Source organism: Uloborus diversus, chromosome 8, assembly GCF_026930045.1.
Source record: "Uloborus diversus isolate 005 chromosome 8, Udiv.v.3.1, whole genome shotgun sequence".
Taxonomy (NCBI): domain Eukaryota; kingdom Metazoa; phylum Arthropoda; class Arachnida; order Araneae; family Uloboridae; genus Uloborus; species Uloborus diversus.
This window is the reverse complement of record NC_072738.1, coordinates 49960864-49986273: the sequence shown is the minus strand read 5'-3', so window position 1 is coordinate 49986273 and position 25410 is coordinate 49960864. Positions and strand designations below refer to the sequence as shown.

At 33.2% G+C, this 25410-nt stretch overlaps 1 protein-coding gene across 1 annotated transcript; it reads left to right on the top strand.

Annotated features, from left to right (window-relative positions):
• The first annotated feature begins 2131 nt into the window (after nt 1–2131).
• LOC129228356 (uncharacterized) lies at nt 2132–25410 on the top strand. The gene is made up of 6 exons (XM_054863034.1): nt 2132–2232; nt 2582–2700; nt 4361–4551; nt 8757–8855; nt 10818–10935; nt 25325–25410. The coding sequence occupies exons 1-6, from the start codon at nt 2132–2134 to the stop codon at nt 25408–25410; spliced, it is 714 nt and encodes a 237-aa protein (XP_054719009.1).

Sequence of the window (25410 nt, the reverse complement as noted above, 5' to 3'; positions counted from 1 at the left end):
TCACAGCACTGAGAAGTCAAACATTTGTGCTACTAGAAGCAATCCAGGAAACTTTTTGACTAAGATACTTGATGTTTCCAAGAAGTAGATAGAAACCATTGAAATCCTGAAACGTTACACGGAAATGATCAGTTTTTTTTACAGTGTATAGCGCAAACCGCGTACTCCTACACCAATTTACTGTTTTTCAATGAAATTTTAAAATGTGTCAAAGACTCTTCGGGCACCCTGTATTATTGTCCACGCATGTTCAAGTCACCCCAGGGTTAGGTTTAATACCGTTTCAAGGTCTGCCTGATCTTTTTTTCTCAAAGCTAACACAAGAGCACCGGATCATTTGGCAACAGGGCCAGGTTTGTCAATCCATCTGAGGTCAGTTGGCAAAGGAAGATCGTTTATAAAAACATTAAAGAGGACGGGGCTAATAACTGGTACCCTATGGAAGAGTAGTTTAATTTTGCTTACATATTCATGCGCAGCCACCAAAGCATGTAGCACTATAACGTTGGGAAAGAAAACCCATATCTGCAAGAGCATCGTGTCACTAATACCTATCGTTTGCAGTTTTTGAATAGTTAGTTGTCCTTCAGACCCTGAGAAAAGCAGTCTCAAGGGACTGCGAATATGTAAGGCCACTGTATAAGGGGAACTGATTTATTTGACATTTTGGTCCATAACTGTCGTGTGGCAAAATTAGTGTTTGAACAAAAGTCTTGTTGCAGAAAACTGGTGAACAAGCTAAGATGTGTTGCCTGATGGATGTTTGAATTTTTGATACTGTAAATGAAGAAGATTTAAATAATATAAATTAGAGACAAATAAGGTTTCAAAGGAAGTTTATTACAGTAAACATTTTCCAATACATTTTTGTTGAATTTGTGAATTAAGTTATCATTTTAGATTTACCTTAAGGGGGTCTGGGACACATTTTGAAATTTTTTTTATTATGTACTTTAGAGTTTTGAAATTTTTTGAACTGATTCATCATTTATTTAATAAGCAAAATCATAACATAAATATGAAAAAAAAAATATTTTTTTATTTAAATTTAGTTAGTTTTTTTCAAAAAAATGGGGTTGCTTTAAATTGCTATAACTCAAAATATTGTTGGTCAATTTTCAATTTCTTTTCAAAAAAGTATGCACAAATATCTAAGCTTTAATTTTTATTCGGCGATTTTAAAAATATTGATTCAATAAAAAATAAAAAATATTTGAAGAAAAATTTCGAAAAATTCGAAGATACTTTTTTTTAAAAAAATCATAATTTTTGCAGTAAACGTTTTTTTCAAATTCGCCGAATAAAAATTAAAGTAAATTGCTTGAAAAAGATATGCTCCAAGTTTCATTACTTTATCTCTATCGGTTCCTGACTTATAAGAGTTTGAATGCAAGAAATCGGGAAAAATTGCATCATGGAGAAAAACGCGTTTAAAGTTTTAAAGTTATGTAGACATTCGTTAGATGCATGCAACAAAAATAACTATAACTTTCGTTCTATTTAAGGTAGAAACAAGATTCAAACGTCCTCTTAAGCAGAAAAAAACGGAGCAATTTTTCAAATTATAAAAAAAAATTGCAAAATTTGAGGATTTTTGTGTCCCGGACCCCCTTAAGGGACGTTTAACTCAACTTATCAATTTTTTTTACGATATAGCAACCAGCGAATATTATAACGTAATTATAAATGCTAGAAACAGAGTTGATTCCAATGCCGTCGTGAAACCAAACTGTCGGATAAGTCGACCTGTCCCTTTTAAGGGGTTTTACGAATATAAGGACAGTGTGACAGTGAAATCCAGTTTATCTTATATGGATTGACTGAAGACTGTTAACTAGAGAGAGAGAGTCGATTTTATCTTTTAAAACTTGTCTGAAGTTTATTTGTCTCGATATGCGAGAAAGACGAGAAACTATAATCTCTCTATGACTTTTGATGGAACTCAAATCAAGAAAATCTATCCTTTTACCAAATAGTAGGTACTCCGCGGAGTTCTAGTGATAGTTTATTAATTTCAAAAGCACTGAAAATGAATTGCTGTCGAGATGTTTTTAAAATCTGGGAAAACCATGTCTCTTACCTTTTTTCGTTTCCTAATAGCTTCTAAAAATTCTGAAATATCACAATCTCCATGGATGATTTTATGCCCATGACCACTGGACCGGGAAGAACAGTTTTCTGTAATTTGTGTTCTGATGAGTGCTTGAGCCATTTTGTGTCTCGGAATAAAAAGTTTGAAGCATTTGAAATTTCTTTCTTATCTGTTAGAAGCTTTCTACCAATTTTTATTGGTTCTCTTTTTCTCATATTAGTTCTATTCTTTGGTTCTAATGGGAGAAAGAGATAACCATACCATCATTCATGTTTTCGTTCACTAACAAAGTATAATAAAACATAAATTTTCATACCCAGGTTCTCCCAGAGAGTGTAGAGTTGCACACTTGAGTTGTAGACAGAATGCACAAAATTTTTTTTCTCAGCACATCCAAAACATAGAGAAGAATCAAAAGTTGAAGAATTGAAACTCTGTATCCATTGGCTCCAACCTATACTCTTTTTATTTCTATTTCTTTTTTTACAGCTTGGAAAACGTGATTGGTTCTTTCTACAGCGAAGAGGATCTTCCTCAGTATTGCTACACCATTTTTTCCCTGTGGGGAAAACCGGAAGGAAAAAGGGATAAGATCCCCAAAGGAGCAAGTTAGTGCTGACTTGATCTAATAATAAATCCAAACTATCATTTCCAAGTTTTTATTAAAAATATTTTTTAGACATTATTTTACTTTCGCGTGATGCATAGCCATGAAAAATGATTGTATATAAAGTTAGAGAAATATTTCTTTTAAAATTCCTTTTCGTGCAATAATGTTTCTTTTTCTATCTGATTAAACTCATACTAAATTACGGCTGAAAATTTCCCCTTCAATTTGATTTTCTATTTTCATGAAAGTTTTAAAGTAAAGAATCAACAGGGGTAAAGTGATCATAATCAAATCAAGTCTGTAATTTTGGAATGAAATGTGGGGTAAGACTAAGGTTTTTGTTTTGACTTGAACAGTTAGTATTCAATTTCTTTTTCTGGAAAAAATGAATTCATAACGTCCCCTCAATAGCACTTTTTCTGCAGCGATTATTCTCAGTTTATTTCGGTGGAGTAATTTATTGAACAAAGAATTTTAAATATCAATAAAAACTCAGAACCAGAGGTATTTCACATGTATTAAATAATTGTTCTATTTCTTGTTAGTCGCAAAAGGTCACTTTTACACCCCAAAAATTTTCTTACTCGGCAAATTTTGAAACATAATTGAAGCAATACAATTTTTAAAGGCCCAAATGTCCCTTTTCATTGCATGTACTTACGTGTGCATTGCCGTATGCAAATAAACGACAGTATCTGCAGAGCATAGTTTTCGAGATATTTGAAGAAACGCGTTCTTGATTCAATACTAACAATAGGGAAATGTTGGAATTAGACGTCTTTTTCACGCCTTTTTTTCAGCGGAAACCAAGTAAACGAGTTTGAAGAATAAAAATAACGTACAATAGATGAAAATAAGAAAATGAAAAATGTACTGCCCTTTACCTGCACACGGCAGTGCACACTCATATTTTATTATTCTGCGAAATTTGGGGGTTCCGTTTGGCAATTTGAGAATTTCTGCCCTCCCAAAATTTTTAAGTTCAAGGCGCCCTCTGGCCGTCTTTCTTCTATTAAAAACTTAATTACCAGAACTAGTCCTTTGTTCAATTAACTCTGTATCGTTTTCAATTTATTTAGGGCCATTCATAATTTACTTAAGAGTCCCTAGGGGGAGGGGGTAAGAGTCCCCAAACCCATTCTTACGTAATATTTTCCAAGTCGATAATTTACATAAAAAATCGCGCGGTTTAGTGGTGTGACAGGGATTATATTTAATTTGCGTCTGGAAGATAAAAATCGTATTAGGATGAGCTGTTTTTTTTATTTGCTTTGCAAAGAATGAATAGCGTGAAATATAATAAAAGAATCGCACTACGTAGGGCAAGTGTTATTTTTACTTAGTGTTGCATCACATACAAAAAAAAAATTAAAAAAAAAAACATTCAGTCCAGATTCCAACTTTTTAGTAAATATTTCTTTGCACAAAAATGTTTAGTTTAATAATAGTGAGTTTAATTTCGATTCCAGTAATATAAGATTTGTTGTTTCATTATTTAAAAAAAACGAAATGTAATTTTACGTAAGAATAGGGAGAAGGGGTTTGAAAAATCTTACGTACCCTTACATGGGGGAAGGAAGGGTCAAAAATTGCCGAAATTATCCTGACGTAATTAATGAATGGTCCTTTACTCAAACTTTTTATTTTTATCATTTCAGAGCTTAAATTTCTGTTTAATTTGAACGCTACTCGACGTCCGGAAAATACATATGACTTCAAACCACGCTTTAATCTTCCACTTATACCATCCGTTCAGATTGCTGTGCATTCTCCCTACTTCCTTCCAAGTCCATATTCTGACGGGGTGAATTACCCAACTGGAAGAGCTTACACTCTTAGGATAACTATGGTAAGTTGTAAAATATTTAAATGGTATTAATCGCTTACCGCCCCAAGCCGGGGCTGAAGCAGAACTACAGTTAGACTCTGGTAAAAAGATCTTCGGCCTTGGATGACCTCATTTTTGTTTGAAGAAGTTCTTCGATTGGCATGACGTCAACAACCATCATCGGCAAATATTTTTCCTCTTTTTTTACAGATAGAATCGTTTAAGTCTCAACCAATCCGAGATCAACTTTTATCAAAGCCAAACTGTAAAAGTGATTCTCATATAAATAATAGCCGATGATCGAGTTACCCGCGTGTTTCAACAATGAAACTCCCTCCATGGCATGATTATTTGATAATATGTTGTGGGAATGTTTAACATGCAAGGAAAGGCTTTATTGTGACAAGGCTGAACTCGATCCGACATTTTAACTGTTTTATTGGTAAGACAGTCATTTTAGAGAAAGAAGAAACGAAAAAATGGTCGAAAATTAACGCTACCTACTGGAGTTTAGGGTTAATCCACTGGAGTCATCAAATATTATCAAATATTATCAAACAGGTAATGTCTTTGTTCAAATGTAGAAACAATTTTCACCCGTCATACCTTGACGGGCGACTTTCTAGTTACAAATAGTCCTTTTGCCGTTGGTTTAGACTCATTAGTCTGGAACAGCTACTGATGCTGAGATTGCCTTCATACTGGCAGCTAAAATCAATTAAGCACACCAGCGCGTATCGACAAGCATGATGCGATTCATCTCGTAAATTGAAGCCTCCAATTCAATTTGCCTCCAGCTTGGTTATGGCTATTCCAAACTGATGAAGTAATGAACCTAAAACAAGGGCAAAACTATAGTCGGACTTTGTAAAGGGGTTGTCGGAATTTCCTTGACTGAAATGGTATGCTGCGTGACATGGTACGTTGTAAATTATAAAAAATATAATGAAATTTATTTCCTTTGTCATCACATGCGCCGCTTTCAATTAAACCATAGATTTAAAAGGAAATAAGGAGATAATTAATAAATTACAAGATTAACTTTTTCTTTACAGCTACGATGACATGCATGCTGTAAGTTTTTACTTTAAAATCAGAGTTAGGAGTCATTTCTTCCAGACATTTAAACCCCTTTTCATGACAAGGGTTCTTCCGAAACATCATAATGCTCTCCCTGTAACGAAAAATCCGAAACGTTCCTAAAAAAATAAGGGGCAGTCAATCTGTCTAATTTCTACCACTAACATAATACTCCTAAAGCGCACTCTAGTTCTATTGTTATTCTATGATGCAATTTACATTAGCCTAAAAGCTGGTTTATTATAAAAGCTAGGTGATAAGGAGATTCCTCCCAAAACGGGAAAATAAGCAAACCATTGCAGGTAGAATCACTAAAAAAATTCCGAAACATTACTGATTATGTCCGTAGAACATTGAGATATTTCACGAGTTTTCACCTATTTCCTCGTAACATCAAGTATCCTTGCAAAAAAGTTTCCTGAATTGGTTCAAGTTGCACGAATGCAAACCTCACTGGTGTGAAAAATATTCTTAGCTACCATCAGTTTAGGAATTAACCACGTGTATTTATTAAGTGTATCTTACTTACCAGGAAACATCACGAGTTCAGTAATCATGAAAAAAGTTAAAAATGGTCGCATTCGAAAGAGCATCTTTAGAAAAAAATTTGACCCAAATATTGTGTGCCCTCGTCCTTTTGTTTTTGAGATATGGGGGGTCAAAGTCTGTCGAAATCTTACGAAAATTCGCCAAATTTAAAGACTTGGCAAGAAATGGAAAATACCACGTGATTTCATCGCCTGCGTCTAGCAAGACTCATTTCCATTTCTGGTCATCTGCAAAGCGCGTAAACGATGTTTCGAATTAACCCTTTACTTGTGTGGGTAAAATTAAAAAGTAACTATGAAGCTTGTGAAATGGAAACTAGAGAGCTTTATCCAGAGGAGCTACAACTTTATAACGAAATTGAGCGTAGGATTTAACTTTGTAATCGTGATAATAATGCATTTCAGAATTTAAGTGCATTTCAAGTGTGTTTTACTGAACTAATTTAAGTTTGTACTCTTGTAATGAAATGTGTTGTAAGTAATTAATGATTATGTACGAGAATTAATATGAATAAATAAAAAAAACATGCTTATTAAAGCTTATATATTGAAAATAAAATGGATAGTTTTTGATGTTGAAAGAACATGATCATGGATTGTAGTATCCCAGCTCTTATTTATTTTTTCAAAAGTTGTTATCATTCATGAAGTTTTATTGTCTGACCACTGCTAGCGAAAATGTTTAATTTAAAATCGAAAAAAATAATAATTAAAAAAAAGAAAACAACGGATAGTAAATGTCAAAAATTTGCACAGCAAAACTAACGATGTCGGAAATTACTTCATAACAGATTCTTATCAAAAATTTTATAGTCGACGTTCATTACAACAACCCCTGTAGTTCGAAAAAGTCTGTCACTGCAACTGAAAGTCGCTATAACGTAAATGCACATCATATTGCATGTTATTTAGTCATTTTTAAAAATACTGAAGTCACTTTTACCAATTATGTTTCACGTTAAAAGGGAATTCAAATTCGAGCAAAATAAAAATTAATACAGTTTTTTTTTTTTTTTTTTTGACTTGTTAGAGGGTTTACACATAACTTGAAAACGATACACATAACGAAAAACACACTGAAAATAACTGACAAAAATCGTTTTTTTTTTTTTTTTTAAATTTGAGAACATGGTTTGAAATCTTTAAAAATGTTGTTTTCTTCGTATTTAGATACTGTTGAAGACTTCAGATTTACGACTTTTCAAAAAAAAAAAAAAGACTTTAAAGTGTGTTTACCGTTTCTCTACGGTTATCATATTTTTTTCAAAACAGTTTCATCATCGAATAAATTCTTTCAGTGGAAATATTTCACCCGCAGAAGCATAAAAGTTTTAAACATCAGTTTTTTAACAGTCTTAAGAATAACAAAAAATTCCATTGTTTTTACAATAAAATAAAACAAGTATTTCGGGCTGTGGCGTTTTCCCCTATACAGTTGCACGTTAATATCCCGGAACACAAGCCCCTAAAAATTTCAATGCCGCAGTCTGTGCCACGACACCCCGCGCCATGGTAGTCACCCCGAGTAAAGAATTAATGCGATATTTCTCACGCGCTTTGGTGGTGACCAAATATGGAAGTGAAATGTCTTGTCAGATGCAGATGTTGAATTCGCGCCGTACCTTCCATTTCTGAACAAAACTCGCTAAATTTGGCGACTTTACTAAAAATTTCGGCAATTTTTAAGACATCATATTTCGATAACGTGGTCACGAGGGCACGTAGTTTCAGTGCCATAAACATGTTTTCCAATGCTCTTTCGAATGCCACCAATTTGGAATTTTTTTGAATTTCCTTGATCGTGATGTTTCCTGGTTAGATAAACTGCTGTTCGTCCAGGTTGACTAAGCTCCCAATGGGAGTGAATAGGTCTCTGGGTAGCTGCAGTATTGCAAGTCTGCTTTGGTCATGATGCTTCTGGAGCTCTTGTAGTCCTATTTCTGGAAAAATCAAGTATACTTGTCAAAAAGTTTCTTGAATTGCTAGTTGACGCATGAATTCAACGTCTCATTGCTGTAAAAAATATTTTTAGCTCCCAGATTAAAGATAAACTAATCGTATTTATATAGTTTATCGGCTTCAGTTCGATTGCAACCCGTCCAGACTGATAAGGCGTCCATAGGGCACAAATCAGTCTATAGACTACGTGGCTTTGCAAGAATTTCAGCCGAGTCAAATTCTTGATACTTGCTTGCAATTCTGTCTTAGCTTTGGTCCTGTTTACAGTACTGCTTTTGGAGCTTTCCTGGAAACGCAAGAAAGTGCCAAGCTACCCACCTACCCTATTATACTTTCCTTTAAGTTTACTGTAAAGTTCTAGAGACATGACAGGTTTTAAACACTTCTGAATATTTCAGGAGGTTTCCTGGATAATTTCAGGAAGGTTGCTGACTTTTAGCAGAAAACGTTCTTGGATTTTGCAAGATATGTTACTGACAGAAATTGGGCACATCAGCTGCCTATTATTTTCCAGGAACTTCTCTGAATTGTTTTTACAGTGCATGATCTGAACCTTTTTTCGGTCGGTCTCATGAGCGTCCAGAAAAAAGAATCTACTATGTTTTGTGAATAATGTATTTATCAGCATTTATTTTACAGGAGGAAAACCACCTACTACCAAGTCCATACCAAACAAACTGCACTAATTATTTAGAAGTATGGAGAGAGCGAAACGGTAAAGCGCCTATTAACCCACTGGTAAGTAATGCTGAATTGTATGAGGTAGAACACATACAGAAAGTTAAGTATACGAAGATAACTAAAATATGAATAGTTATTGCCCTTTCTTGTCAGCATCACACAGCTTCTTTGACGTGTCAGCTATGCTACTACTATAACAGGATAGTATGCAGCAGGGCTTCTTAATGTAGGGAGCGGTCCCACTGGGGGTATAGAAGAATTTCAAGGTATGCGTGAGTGTTAAGGGGGTCCGGGACACAAAAATCGTCAAATTTTGAATTTTTTTTTTTATCATTTTAAAAACTACCCCGTTTTCTTCTGCTTAAAAGGACGTTAGAATCTTGTTTCTATCTTAATTAGAACGAAAGATATAATTATTTGTGTGGCATGCATTTAACTAATATTGCATTTAACTTTAAAACTTTGAACGCGTTTTTCTCCATGATGCAATTTTTCCCAATTTCTTGTATTCAAACTCTTATAAGTCAGGAACCGATAAAGATAAAGTAATGAAATTTGGAGCGTATCTTTTTCAAACCGTTTACTTTAATTTTTATTCGGCGAATTTTTAAAAAAGCGTTTACTGCCGAAAATATGATTTTTTTAAAAACAAAAGTATCTTTGAATTTTTCGTAATTTTTCTTCAAATATTTTAATTTTTTTATTGAATTAATATTTTTTAAATCGCTGAATAAAAATTAAAGCTTATATGATCAATATTCACCGAGATTTGAAACGTGAACGAAAAATTTTGTGACTTACACCACTTTCCTCCTCTTTATATATTTCCAGGAGTCATAGGAAAATGGCAGCAGCAACAGACAAGGGTCCAGAAGCAAATAGTCATAAGTTTGGATTTTAAATAATAAGAACTTTGGCGGGTAAAACTGATGTTGCTGTATCCGGATACGGTAGAACTATCTAGAATTTTATGAACCAGTTGGTATTTACAAGTCAGTGGTGGAAGGTTATGAACAGCTACCACGAGTTCAGCTGGTGTTTCATGTTCATTTTAACTTAATAAGGCTTTAGTTCCAAAAATAAAGAACTTTTGAAGAGAAACAGGGAATTTTGTCCTAATTTCATCATCCTATCTGCTACAGGGTATCATCAGGTTTTTCGGTGTTTGTTACTGGGGAACGGACCTTTTTTCGAAATTGAGCAATTAAAATAGAATTAACTCATTCAGAGGATCCAGGAGCAGTCAAACGTTAGAAGAGGTGCAGTTGCATGGGAAAAAAATAGTTTGAAGAGTTTAAATACATTAAAAATCTGAGAAAATTGAGTTAACTTGAGAGCGATGTCTTAAGCATGTCTGTGTGGTGCCGTAACTTTATATCAACTTGATCAATTTAATTTTTTTTTTTGCTCAAATTTTCCTAGATTTTGATGTGTGCTTTTATACGCAAAAGCACACATATTGTCAATATTGTACATCATTTATAGTTATTTTTCAGCAGCCCATGAAAAAGATACAGTTTTTTCTTTTTTTTTTTTTTTTTTTTTTTTTTTTTAACTTTGAAAACACATTTTTCGAAAGCTTTCGTTGGACCATATGCGTCTCTGGTTGAGAACTATAGTGATAATTTATTTTCATTAGCAAGTTTTATTTAAAATGGCAATTGCAGAAAAATTTGTAAAAAGTAAATAAAAGTTTTGACTCTGAAGTGTGAATTTACTGCATTGTTTAGCATGTGGTAAATATTTAAATATATTTTATGACCTTTGTGTGGATTTATTTTCACTGAAACGATTCAAAAATCGTAACACTGGCGTAGTCTCCTTGTGTAAAGGTGTTTATCGTGAGTGATAATCACATTTTAAATAAACCCAAGTCAAAAAAAAAAAAAAAAAACTTTCGCCTGTTAATGGTTTCTACGATACCTACCTGGATCAACTGAATTTAATTTTTTACTTCTTTGATACTCATTTCTTGCCTTTTTTTCTTTTTCCTTTATTCTTTTTTTTTTTTGAATTCAGGGTGAAGTTCAGGAATGCAGAGTCAATCAAAGTTTCAAGCAGTTCGGTTGCGTTCCTGTATTTATTGACTATCCACATGAGTTTGATATATGTTCTTCGTGCACAGGAACTTGCCAAAGTAAGTCGCTGCTTTCTTTTCATTAATCCATCCATTTCTTTTTAAATCTCTCTCTCTTTCTCTATTTTCCCTTTCTCGAGTAAAATGATATTTTAAATGATTTGGTTGGGTTCTGATGCTACTAAAGTCGATGCAGTAAAACCTGTTAAGTTGACCACCCTTGTAAGTTGACTCTTGTTGCAAGGTACAGAACTAGTCCTACACTGTCGTGAAATTTATTCAGAAACGTTCCTGGAAAATAATAGGCAGCTAATGTGCTCAATTTCTGAAAGTAACCAGTCTTGCAAAAAAAACAGGAATGTTTTCTGCTAAAATTCAGTAACCTTCCTGAAATTATCCTGCAATCTTTCGGAAGAATTCAGAAATATTCCCGTTATTCCTAGTCGTGTCTATGGAATCTTTAGAGTTCACTTAGGTGGATTTAATGTAAAATCTTGGCACCTTCCTGTTTTCCCGAGAAAGCTCTAAAAACAGTATTGCAACCATGACCAGAATTAAGATAGAATTACAAGTAAATAAGTATTAAGAATGTAACTTGCCTGAAACTCTTGCAGAGCTATGGAATCCAGAAACTTATTCGCACTTACTGGGAGCTTGGTCAATCTGATCAGCTGGCAAAGCTACGGAATCCAAAGACTTATTCGCTCTTATTGGGAGCTTGGTCAGTCTGGTCGTAACTCGCCTGCAACTCTTGTAAATAGGGATTGCAACACCGGTATTCGGTATTTTTTAACGTGATACCGGAACACCGGTATTAATACCGGAATTAAAAATTTCCCAAGAAACAGTCTGAAACATAATGTTTCGTTGCCATATTTTAATATTTTGTTAAAAAAGTGCATTGTTTACTTATTGTGAACCAATAGAAAATAAAGGAACAAATATCATAGTAAAAAAAATCAATAATAACAAATAAACACAACTCATCTATTTAACTTTCACTAAACCTGGAACTTATTTTAGTGAACAAATTTCTTTAAGTTGAAAATATTCTTTTCAAATTCACACAGGCCGGTGGTACTGTTAATAATTGGCGATACTCCTCCTGTAGTTGTGAGTGGGTTTGTTACGATTCAGCGCGACCGTTTCGGCGCTGCCCGTTTCGGCGCCAGATTTTTGCATTTTGAACTTTATGAATTTCAAAATTTTAGTTCAAAGAAAGGAAAAGATTTCTGGAAGAAGAATGAATTTAGCGCTCTAGAAGTTAGCTAAAATTTATTTAAAAATTTACAGTGGGGGAAAAGAGGGGACATATGTGATCCATGTATGTTTTACTGCGATAACATAAAAGAAAATATCTTGAAAAATTAGCAAATAATGCCAGTACCAGTCCTACCTCTTTGTCGATTTTTTTTTTTTTTTTGAATCAATGCTGAGCCGTTTTGTGTTTCTGTGGTGATTACTTCTTTGTTGTAGCAGCTATTAGAAATAATTACATAAGTCTTCTTCACGTGAAAACACGTTTCAGACTAACCAAAAAGCTCGACTTAACAATTACAAACCCATGTACGGACATCAAGGTAAATTTAGGGCAATGTTTGGTTTTTTTTATTGACTAAAAAATCATTTATTTTTTAAAGTTAGTTCTAAACTCTATTATTTTTCTATAATCAATTTATAAATTTTTTGTAAATTACTTTTTTTTTAAAGTTTTATTATTATTATTATTTTTTATTATTGCCTTTTTTTGTTACGAAGTAGTCAGTCGACAGTTTAGTGCTGTAGAACAGTTACAGGAACTAAAAAGACACAAAATATTTTATTTTTATTTTAAAAAATAAGACTAATATAACGAATATTTTAAACTTTTTTTTAAAAAAGTTTAAAATATTCATTATATTAGTCTTTATGAAACTTAAAAGCAATAAATAATAATAATCTTTACATAATAAAGTGTTTTCATGTCTATCCTGTGTTCAAAGCACGCTACACAACTTAACTTTGTAGAGAGCAGGGTTACGTGTGAGTTTCTCAACACATTAACTTTTTCCAATAAAAAATATAAAAAAATCATCTTATTATTAGTTGACATTTTTTAATTTTTTATAGAAAAAGATATTTAAGTAAGTGCACAAATTAATGATCAGCAACGAAAAAAAAATCAATTTAAACTGAATGAGTTTGATATTTACATTTCATAGAAAAATGTCAATGCTGTTTCCTAACTTATCTACTTCGAAAAATTATGAAGATGTTTTTAAACTTACATGTTATCAACTAATAATAAAAAAGAAAACAAAATACACCTTTAAAAATATTACTTCATAAAACTTTTTACAAAACTTAAAAAAACAAAAGATATCTTGAATTTTGAAGCAATGTTTGGCAGATTTACATGCTGACAATTTCGATTTTTGAACAGGTCGTATTGAAATGAGCCGTGCCGAACCGGCCGCGCCGAATAGTCCCATTCCGGTTGTGAGTGTGGGTTTTCTTTTGTATTGTGGGTATTTTTTTAATCATTATTTTTCATAGCTAATGGTAAATGTTCTCCGAGCGACATTTTTTTTTCTAACATTAACATCATCTTCAGCGATTTCTTCTTGGTCAGAATAGGTTTGTGTTTGCTTTTTATTATTACTTTGGTTTGAAATTAGCAATGAATTTGATCTTGTTATTTTCTTTTCGAAATTTTTTGCAATTATGTAAATATCTGTAAATATGTTCCAACTGATTCTACCTTATTTCTTTTAAAATGATTAAGGCATTATCAATATCATCTCACTTAGTGTAAAAATGAATAGCGAAACAGAACAGCACGCTAATACTGGTGACAACAAATTAGTGTTTGTTATACTAGCAACAAAAAGGTTTTCTCAAAATTCAGTGCAGTTGAGACAAATGTTTTTTTTTTTTTTTTTTTTTAATGTCATAAAGAATTGCTGCAATGGATGGTTGGAATAAATTGTTCATAGCACAACACTAAAATTCCATTACACTTGAATTCATTTCACTTAAAATTAATTTTCACAAGAATGCTAATCAAGGAAATGGAGAAAATAAAAACGTGGTTTACATTACCTCATGAAAGTACGATTCATCACACCATCTAGTGATAAAAATATCATTTTGTAATCTTTCCGCTACTTTTATTCATTGATGTTCTTTAAATTCGTGCTCTTGAAGCCAAATTCTTACTTCAATAGATTGTTTTTGGTACTGTGTCTCATTGAAAAAAAAAGTATACTTAAAATATCAGTAGATATTTAATTAGTTATATTGAAAACTCTTCAATTAAAAACTATTTATTATTTTTAACTAATACCGAAAATACCGGTATTACAAAATCGGAAAATAGTTCCAACTACCAGTATTGCAATCACTGCTTGTAAAGCTACGTAGTCCAAAGACTTATCGCTCTAACTGGCATTCTAGGCAATCTGGACGAACCCTGATAGAGCTGAAACCCATGCACTTAATAAATATACTCAGTTAATCTTTAAACTAGGAGCTAAAACTATTTTTCACAACAGTGAGAAGTCAGCATTCGTGACACTTGTAGCGATTCAGGAAACCTTTTGACAATGATACTTGGTTTTCACAGGAAGTGAATAATAATCAGTGAAATCCCGAAACGTTACACGGAAATACTTAGTAACGTTTCGTTTTTTTTTTTTTTTTTTTGCAGTGCACATCATATAGATCAACCTCTATAAGTTGATTACAAAACTACGGCACGGAATGTGTTCAACTTACACAGGTTTCACTGTACGGTTTGGTTCAAATAATTTAGAAGTAGTATGTGCAGGATCTTTGAACTTTTCTACCAATTCGTAGGAGGGATAACACAACTTCCAAAAGGTAAAATATGTTGCAGGATTTTTTTTTTTTTTTTTGCGGAAATATAACACTTTAATCAGGGGTGCCCACCTAGGGGGGGGGGGGGGTCATCGCGCAGACTGCGCCATTGAAATATTTAGGGGGGGGGGGGTTTGAGGGGCATTTTTCTCATTTGAAGGGGGAGGCTGTTGCTTTTGGGAGGGGTCATCACGTTATTTAGTGGGGGGGGGGGGGGTGGAGAGGTGCGCCCTTGCTCAGAAACGAATGGATGGTAAATTCTATACCTTTGACTTCATCGGTCAGTGAAGATATGAAACATTCAGTCGAACTTGTTTATAACGAAGCTCGATTTAGTAAGAAATCGGATTGAACAAGGGAATCATAAGTATTCACATTCGTACGAGGTTAAGTCCAAGGGAGTATAGCTCGCTTTAAGCAAACCCCGCTCAATTTGAGCAAAATGTTTTGACTCATACAATTTCCATCGACTTCTATCTGGGTCATTCTTCAAAAAGTGTAAATTTTCTGTCTCACGCCTTTTACAGTAAAACATTTAAGAAACAATTCATTAAACAATGTTTTTTAATTTCATTAAAAATGTATCTATTCAAATCTGCCAACAATTTTTTAATAATAATATTTATTTTTATATATTATTGGTTCACAGCCCCCCATGACACAAGGGAGCCCCCCTTGTTAATTTTCAGCCATAAAGAAGTTGCAAGATTTTTGTTGAAAAAGAAGAAGATACACTGTAAAAACGATTCAGAAACGTTCCTGGAAAATAATAGGCAGCTGATGTGCCCGATTTCAGCCAGTAACATATCTTACAAAAACCAGGAACGTTTTCCGATAAAAGCCAGTAACCTTTCTGAAATCTCCCCTATTAAAGCCAGTCGTAAACCTTCTAGAAAAATTAAATAGGTTTAATTTATTTGATTAGAACCTTCCTGATTTACCAAGAAAGCTCCAGAAATATTAGAGCAACCACGGCCAAGCTACGCGAAAAATCGCAAGCAAGAACCAAGCATATTCCTGCCTCGCAATGCTATCCAGTGACTTATTTGCTACCATTGGAAGCTTAGTCAATCCGGACGGGCCATTAACAATCAAAAGCCGATGCACTTAATAAACACGCTCCGTCAATATTTAAACTGGTAGCAAAAAATATTTTTTACACCAGTGCAAGGTCTGCATTCGTGCATCTTTTAGGAATTCAGGAAACTTTTTTGCGAAGATATTTGATTTTTTGGGGAAATAGGTGAAAACCTGTGAAATCCCGAAACGTTCCACGGAAATAACCAGTAACGTTTCGGAATTTTTTTAGTGTAGATTTTGTTTTAAAAACCCCAAGTGTGGTTGTTGGGAATTCTCACCTGCGTGAACTTGAATTTCAAGGACGTAAATTAGTGTAAAAAAAGAAGTGCACATATTTTCAAATGCTTAACATGTGCAGATTATAGCAACGAAGAAAAAATTTCTTTCCCTGGATAATGTATCCTTTAGGCCTATATTAATGGAAAATTCTTCACCTGCGTGAATCACACCTCCGTAACAGAGCTTATCAATGTCATCATTTCTGAGGTGAGAATAAATGATGAAGGGTAAATACATCAATTTTAGACAGTCTACCAAAATTATAAATTACCAGTATATTCTCGAATTTACTAATTTCGAAATGTATTAACACTGTACTATCTTTTAATGCAAATTAGTAGCATTAAAAGGACAACTGAAATTTAAGTCCTACTATAATTAAGAGAGCTTAATATTAGATTCACACTAATCATTAAAGTAGCTCATTGTTTTGCACAATCAACAAAATTATTTCTTTTATATTAAATTGGGCCTCTATTTACAAACGCTAAAAGTTTATTTATTATTTTTTTTAATTTCCGTGAACAAGTTTAAAAAAAAAAATTATGAGTAAAATAATTGGAACTTAGCAGGGCCTATTGTTTATGGTTGCTTCTAGTAGGTAACACTATCATGCAAGAATGAAAAAAAAAAAAAAGGTTTTGAAATTGAAAAATATTTTCGTTCAAAAGTTACACATTCTGGAGAATGACCCATCTCATCTTATTCTTCCTTTTAAAATGCGTTTAATATTCTGAAGTCGATTGAAAGTTAGTGATAAATCCTGCGATTAAGTAATGACGGCATTTTCTCTTTTTTTCTTTTCTTTTAAATTGTGAATAGAGGAACATTTAAAAATTACTGCTCAGAAAACAGTAAGAAAAACAAAGAGAGTGGTTATGAATTTTCATGATTTTTTTTTCAGGAGCCCGTTTGTTATGAGCAATCTGTTATAACGAGCAAATATCGTGATCCTTTTTACACTCATTATAAGCGAGATTGAATGTATGACTGTATTAACCAAAGAAATGGAGTCACGGTAAGAATTTGGTGCAGAGACTCCATATCAATCCGTCCGTATACCCCATCTTATTTTGAATGCTCTGCGTCAGTCGGTTTTGAAAATTATTTTGAACTCTATCCAGCATCTTCACAGGTATGTTAGCAACAAAAGCACAAAGATTGAGATCCTGTACCTATACCACAGCCGATTTGTAGAGATGGGACTTCAGTTCTTCGCTTGATTGAACGAGTAGACATTCCAACAGCTGCTACGGTAACGGCACTAGTAACAGACAAGGGTCCAGTAACAGACAGTCAAAGTTTGGATTTAAACAATAAGAATTTTAGGCGAGTGAAACTGATGTTGATGTGGCCCATGCATACTGTGCAATCATTTAGTGTTATCAGAGTGAATTTTAGGAGCCATTTTGGTATTTACAAGGCAGTGGTGGAAAGTTATGAACAGCCACCACGAAGTCAGTAGGTGTTTTATGTTCATTTGAATTTAGTAAGGTTCTAGTTCTAAAAATAAAGAACTTTTGCACATTTTGAAGAAAAAAAGGGAATTTTGTCCATTACTCATCCTTTCCACATCCTATCTGTAACTGAGTATCATTAGGTTTTTCGGTGTCTGTTACTGGGGTTCGGACTTATGAGGTGTAGTTGCATGAGAGAAAAATAATTTAAAAATTCTAAATACATTAAAAGGCTCAGAAAATTGAGTTAACCTGAGAGCGATGTCTTAAGCATGTCTGTTACTGGTGCCGTTATCCTATCTGCTTGCGGGCAGAAAGTTTAGGAAACCACAAAACAGAAAGCCATACCATGTTAACGTTTGCAGGTGACCTCAGTTTTTTTTTTTTTTTCTTCACATCACCAGTTTCTCTGAAATTGTTTATCCATGAAACAATTGACTTTCGGCCAGGAACACGACCACACATTGAAATACTGAAACGGGCACGGAATGAACTCTGAGTGCTTATGATGGAATGATCATCAGAAAACTACACCTTCGCACGCTTCGTCTTCGTTTATTCTATGATGGCGACTGAACCAAGCAGATTGTCACTACCTCTCAAATATCAATCAAGGACGGATAAAGAGAAATTTCAAGAAGGGGGCGAGATTTTTTCCCTTCTCTCTTATTACGTATCTGATTTACACCTGCTTTAAAGGGGGCGGGGGGGGGGGGCTACCGCATAATTTTTATTTAAAACGACTAAAATATAGAGATTTAACCAAGGTGGTTGAGTAACCTATTCCTTTCCTTTTCAATTAATAGAGTATTTTAAAATTTGCGTTTTAAAAAATTATTTTTATAATAATTCCTGTGGAATGTTTTGAAACTCACTCCGTCTAACGTCAATGAAGGTCACCTGAAATTGCGTTTTTTAGAATTCAGTTCCGAAAAATGATGGGAGGAAAATCACTGAACCCATTTTTACCTACATACTCGTATGATGGCTACAATCACGTCTTTTGAGCTTACCGTAAAACGGTACAACTTTGTGCCAAGGGGGCAATAATGGGCCACTGTTGACATGGCGAAGATTTTGCTCTCTAGTGGCCTTTTTTTTGAACTTACAAGATCAAAAAAAATCATCAGGTAGTGTAGCCATTTAGGTAGTTAAAGACGCTTTATCAGAGATTGCCAATGTCTTGGTATACCTTAGATAACTTAGTATTTGCTTTACTAATTTGTCAGTTATGGATTAAGCCGCTTGTTGACTTAAAATGTTTCATAGTTTTCACAAGCTCTCAACATTTATCGAAAATAGGAATATTGGGGTACAACAATGGGCCACCTGTTCTTGACGGTTATTAGTGGCTTGAAGCTTCATTTTATTCTCTGTAGGGATGTTTTCATCATACTTTGTGTTATTTATTGTAAATAATGCCAAGAAAAAACAGAAGAAAGTTTGGGGGTCGTCCTATCGCCCTTACTCATAGGAGTTTTTGAAGAAGGTGCTGACTGAAATCCGGAGCAAATACAAACTGAGATAATTTTTAAAAATTATTTATTTTAATGAGATTTGGAATAAGAAATGTGATTTCGCATTTCAGTTTTCTTTTCTTTTTTTTTTTTTTGATCTCGTTTAATATTTATCAGACCTACGTATTTTCTGAGACCTAAGTATTGGTACAGTCATAGAAAAAAAAAACGAAACACTTTTAATTATTCGGCCATTATACATGCTAGAAAGGAAAGAAAGGTGTCATCCGTCTTGTTTTAAAGTCTTCTTTAAAACTACTTAGGTAAAATTTTGATAAGGGACCATATACAAAACAAAATTAGCACCAACTTTTGATTTTCAAATAGGAACCCCTATTTTTTGCTACATAATTATGTTTAGACAGCAAAATGCAGCCAATATACGAAATTTCATTGAATTCTGTGCAGTAGAACAGGAGTTGTTAACGAAAAACGTTTTAGGGACCGTCACCACATTGAAAACGCTTCTTTCAAGGTCACGGCTTATCAAGTGACGGAGTGTAAACAAAAAAAAGTTCGAGATTATCCAGCTCAATGCATGATTTTTTTCGAGTTCTCTTTTTTTCCGTAATTTGATACTTTTTGGCCGATAATGTAGTTCCAAAAAGCAATTTACGGTCGAAAACTTTTTTTTTTTTTTGAAAAAAAAGAAAAAAAAAAGTTAAAATATTTATAGATTTTTGTCTATCTAGATTAACCTAAGAAAGACAGATGGGGATTGGCTGGTCCATCGTATAGATTGCTGTTTAATAAATCGAGTAATGACAAATTAAAAGTAATGGAACTTTTTGACTTTCGCTAATATGAACTTTAAGTGTAGCTTTTAATTTTAAAAGTCCTATAAAATATTCTTTTATTGGACAATGAAGTAGTGTTTCGCATTATTTACACATTGACGTTTGAACGATAGCCACAAAAAAATGAAGTTTGCAACATTGTGTTGTTCTTCTGCAGAGGCAGCGAATACATCATATACTTATATAATCATTCAAAACTCATAGAAATGTAAATATCCAACCTTATACCTAGAGTCATGATGTGAATATGTTTGATAAATGTATTTCACCTATGTTACTGGTTTATTTTGGAATAAATAGAAAATCTTTGATGTAAAATGGAGTTGCGCGTTTTTACTTTCGCAGAACATCGGCAGAAATTTGGGCCATCGCACACAAAAATATAAAAAAATATACCGCACAACGTGGGAAGACGTAGCATTAAATAGATTGGAGACACGAGCGAAGCAAGATCCATTTATTCCATGAAAATTTTCTCGAAATACATAAAATGAACGAAGTAACAATCTAAAAAATAAAACATAAACAGGAGAATATAAATACCCGTTAATGAGCAAACCGTTCATACTCGAACTTTATGTGGGAAAAATTTGGTTATTTGAATTAACACAGTGGACAAACACAGTAATTGTTCTAGCGGCTTTTTTGTAATCAAAGAACGAGAATTTGTTTAAAATCTAAATTTGATTCGCAAGATCATAATGCGTGGTATTAATTAAAAAGCATAACACAATTGGCAGTTTTAATTAAACATGTAATTGCTCTTAAAAGCAATTTAGGAAAGTAATTTCCCAATGCTGTTTCTAGCAACGAGATTCGAGATGGTCCAACCCGTAATTTAAAAAGACAAAGGTTACTTTATCTTAAACCAAGGTGAACCAAAATTAGACTTCTTGTCATTTCTCTAATTTCGTAACTTTGCGCTTGCAAACAAAGCTTATCATTATTTAATTTTGTATCGCGCACCATATACTTGTAAAGAAACATTTTCCATAGTATCGGGCCTCAGACTGTCGCACCTGTAGCAAAACTACACGCAGCGTACCCGACAGTCGATTTAAGCGATCCAGAGACTACAATTTCCATCTTGCTGTGAATTTTGAAAATCGGAATCGAATCAATCAGGATGGATGCAAAAGTCACCTCATTGAAGCTGAGAGTGCGAATAAACTGGTAGGTAAAGTAAATTTATCTTCTGTATGTTTACGGCATCTCACTGGTGAGATAAATTTTTTTCATCCACCAGTTTTTAGGCACTCTCAGCTTTAATGACCTGAAATCTGCTTCATTGTTCGGTTCAGCTTGGTTCAGGGCTGTTGTGCTCGTTATTAGGATCCACAGCAGTCATCGAATGGGATAACCAAATCGTAATTATATCGCAGTGAAGACGCGGGTCACATTCCAGACTGCGAAGCTGGTGTATGTGGCTCGTTGTTCGCTCCAAGAATAAGATCAGAAGGTAGAATTAGTTCCAGTGTCATCAAGTTGGAGGCGAATCTTCAGATGTTGAATTTTGAAAAACATGCATTTAATAAGATAGGCATTTAATAGTTAATAACAATAATTTATTATAATTTTCTTACTTTGTCCATATTTTTCCATGTTATTCAAAAAAGAAGAAAATAATTTGAAATTTTATCTTTGTCTTGCGAGAATGATTTTACTGTGAAATGCACAGACAATGACAGAGAAAGTAAGTAGAAAAAAAAAATATTTAAATTATAATTAAGAAAAGAGAAAAACTCAACTGAATCTGACACCCATATTAATGTTTTGTTAAATATTTGACGAATTAAAAAAAAAAAGTTCACAATTAGCCATAACTACTACTTTCGGGCAGAATACGGGCTCAATGCACGCATCCACTACTGCGACTGACATATCCTCTCCTAGATCTTAACACATTGAAAATTATTCAAACACTTTACAAAAAAAAAAAAATTCCTAAAAACCAGCAAACTTATCTAAAAGAAAATATTACCTATTGACCCATCTGGATACTGTTAAAGAGGAAATTTCACACGGTCGGCTATTTTTCGAGTGCTTTTTCCCGATTTAGACGAGGTAATAGTTTTTCCTTTTAGCAAATTATCACCGGTAAGAGCAATTAATTCTACACTGCCTATTGCAACATGACTAGCAAGAAAATGAGGTTTTATTGTATGTTTCTAAGAAAAAGTTGGTGCATGTTAATTTTTGTTTTCTGAGTTATTGTTTTACAGAAGGCAATGGCTAAATGCAGAAAGAAAAAAAATAGACAAAATTTAAGTGTAGCTTTTAATTTTAAAAGTCCTATAAAATATCTTTTATTGGACAATGAAGTAGTGTTTCGCATTATTTACACATTGACGTTTGAACGATAGCCACAAAAAAATGAAGTTTGCAACATTGTGTTGTTCTTCTGCAGAGGCAGCAAATACATTTATGCATTTAAAAAAATCATAGACGTATCTCTAATGCAGAAAAACCACGTTATAATTGGTTTGCTTATTTTGTTGAACATTTTTTTTTCTTTTTTTACGAAGAAACTAACTTTCATAATTTCTGTTTTAAAAATGTATACGGTCCCCTAAAGTGGGAAAAAATGAGTTTTTAAGCATAGAGCGAAAACTACTCAATATTTTGAGTTCAAATTTTGGATTCCCTCATAAGAGCTCTTCTAGATTGTTTCTCTGTTAAAATTTAATATGGTTTCAGATCATATTTTTTTCAAAAAATATTATAATAATTCATAAAAAAATTAAATTTTCATTTTTGTTGTTGAAAAGGATGTTTTCATTATTAGGTCGATTCATATTTTGATATAAAAGAACAATCTTTGCCGTGCCCAATCTAGTTTTTGTGTTATGAGCAAAAATATCAAATTACGTTTTAACATTATGAGAGGAATTTTTCAAAACTCGATTCTGAAGTAACAGCATTATAGAATTCAACAAAATTTTGTATACAAAGTTAAAAAAGGATGCTGATCACAAACATGTGAGAAAAAAAGGGGGTTCTCATTGAAAAATTTGAAGTTGATGTTCGTTTTAATATGAAGACGACCCCTTAACTTATGTAGAACTCTTTATTTCTGAAACAACAACACCTTACACGTGTCTCTAGTGTTAAGTCTTTGAATACGATCGAGTGTTTCGTTTTTTTTTCTATGACTGTACCTAGCCTTTAGTTGGTGAGATTTTTCTAGTTTTCAAATGAATCTACGTGAAAACCTATGCAAATAATACAAAACGTTACATACGTTTACCATGTTGAACTTTATTAATCACTCGAGACAAGTGATGATTAAGTCTTAAAAAATTAAAAAAAAAAAAAGGGTAAATGATGGACTAAAAAATTTTTTTTCTACCGTTTCAAGCAGTGGAAAACGTGTAGTCTCAGACAGCAATAAGCCAGATCAAGTTTTCAATGTCTTTTCTAGGTTAAAATAAGGTTAAAATAGTTTTACTCCGTAGGGGTACAACTATGGACCACGGGGAAAAAAATTCCTCCTCCTCTTCTTTCCAACTTAGATTTTTTTCAACATTTCATTCGAAAGACGAGACGTATAGCTATAGCTACCATTGCTAAAGTCATCAAATTTCTAAATCAAAAATGTACACAGAATTTTCATTGAAATCATCGAAAAGTGGCCCGTAGTTGGACCATTTTACGGTACATTTTGAGAAATACTCGGGAAAAGGCCTTCAAACTCTTACGCTTAAAATCACTAAAAATCCTCTAAAATTGCCGTTTCGAAACTTCAATTCCGAAAAGTTTCCGAGAGGGAGATTCGTACCCGATTCCTTTCTTCAACATTATATCAAAGACGACCTACACTATCGTTTTAGGACCTCAATTCGGAAAAAAATGACGGTGAAAGGTCCCTCAAGGGAGAGGCAATCGCCCCCATCGCCCCTCTCATGTATCCGTCCTTGATATCAATCAACAGATCTTCAGCGTAGTCACGAGTTTTTATTTTATTTTTTTCAACGTGGTTTTTGTACATATAGGCGTATAATTTTAAAAACCAAAATGTCAGATAAGTCAGTCCCCCTATATACTACAGCACTGCCAACTCAAATTAGCAAGTTGCCTGCCCCACTGAGTATTAGACATTCCTTTTGTGTTCACTCTGGTGTCGCATGTCTAATATCAAATTAAGCAAACTCTCTATATCTCAGTTGTCATGACGACAAAATGGTAAATACAAAAAATATATATAAATTTTTTGCTCCATACAAACAATGGAAGCAATGCTTGCTATGTAAAAAAAAGGTGAACAACGAGCATAATGAATAATTACACGCCTAATCATTATCAAGCATTTTGTTTTTCTGAATTACATTTCATTTTCAATCATGTTGTCAATAGAAACCATCTTATGTATATGCAACATAGTTTTTAAAAATTTCTCTCGCACACATAAATGAAGGCTCTGAAAAAGGCAAACATTGCGTAAATTTATATTTAAAAGTATTATTAATGTAAGGAATTTCGTAACCATCAAAAAATAGTTCAAAAGGAACTAAACAAGTCTATTTTTCTAATAGTGAAGCTGATTTTTTTATGTTAGCTGCGTATCCATCCCTTTCATTTCTTTTAAACACTGCATTATTAATCTATCGTTTGGCACTGATTAAAAACAGAAAGTGCGCATTAAAAACAGGATGATAAAGATATAGCAGCTATAATTGTATGTTATTTCGTTTTAAAGTAGTATGTTTCTTAAAATTTTTACCTACCTAATAGTTCACAACATTAGGTACTTAACATTATTTTTTAATTTTTATTCTTAATTTCTTAATATTATTTATTTTTCCTTGACATTATTACCAAGCTGATTTGTATTTCACAATAATAGATACTCATGACTAAAATCTTATCTCCATGCTTGATCCTGATATTATCGATTATTGGCATGAATAAAAACGAATGGCTAATATGACCCTCCTGTTTACTTTCAGTCTCCTCCCCATTTTAGAAGAATCGGGAGTCTTTGCTAGAACTTTCCCAAACATCTCTTAAGCATTTAAATCATTGGAAAGCAACTGTTTTTGTTGAGTAAAATTCATAGAAATCATTTTTTAGAAATGTTCGGACAAACTAATGTGTATACGAAATGACCATTCAACATTTCAAGAAAAAAAATATTAAAAATTTCAAGGGAATGCAGTTTTTCTATGAATAAAACATACTTGACCAAATCAATTCAATTTTTCTGCAGTAAGTTACTGACCTAAACCATTGCTAAGGCAGAAAAATACATAAAATACACCGCCAGCTCAGTCATTCCTTCCGAGGACTGCAGTTTCGTGCTTTTTAGCACTCATAACTTTCCTATTCCGGGCTGATGAGTGCTAAAAAGCACGAAACTGCAGTTCTCGGATGAAATGACTGAACTGGCGGTGTATTTTATGCATTTCAAAAATTATGTATTTAATTAAGGAAAATAATGTCTTTTTTTTCCTATTTGATTTAGATGGTGCTGTAACGGACGAATGCATTTTGTTGACTGATAAGTTCAACCAGCCTTGCGAGTACGTAATCTATTTTCTTTGGTATTAG

Excerpts from the sequence above, each read along its gene's own strand:
- LOC129228356 (XM_054863034.1), top strand. The coding sequence starts at position 2,132 with ATGGATGATTTTATGCCCATGACCACTGGACCGGGAAGAACAGTTTTC. Across the intron at positions 2,233-2,581 it reads TTTGTGTCTCGGAATAAAAA|CTTGGAAAACGTGATTGGTT; the intron begins GTTTGAAGCATT and ends CTTTTTTTACAG. Across the intron at positions 4,552-8,756 it reads ACACTCTTAGGATAACTATG|GAGGAAAACCACCTACTACC; the intron begins GTAAGTTGTAAA and ends TTTATTTTACAG.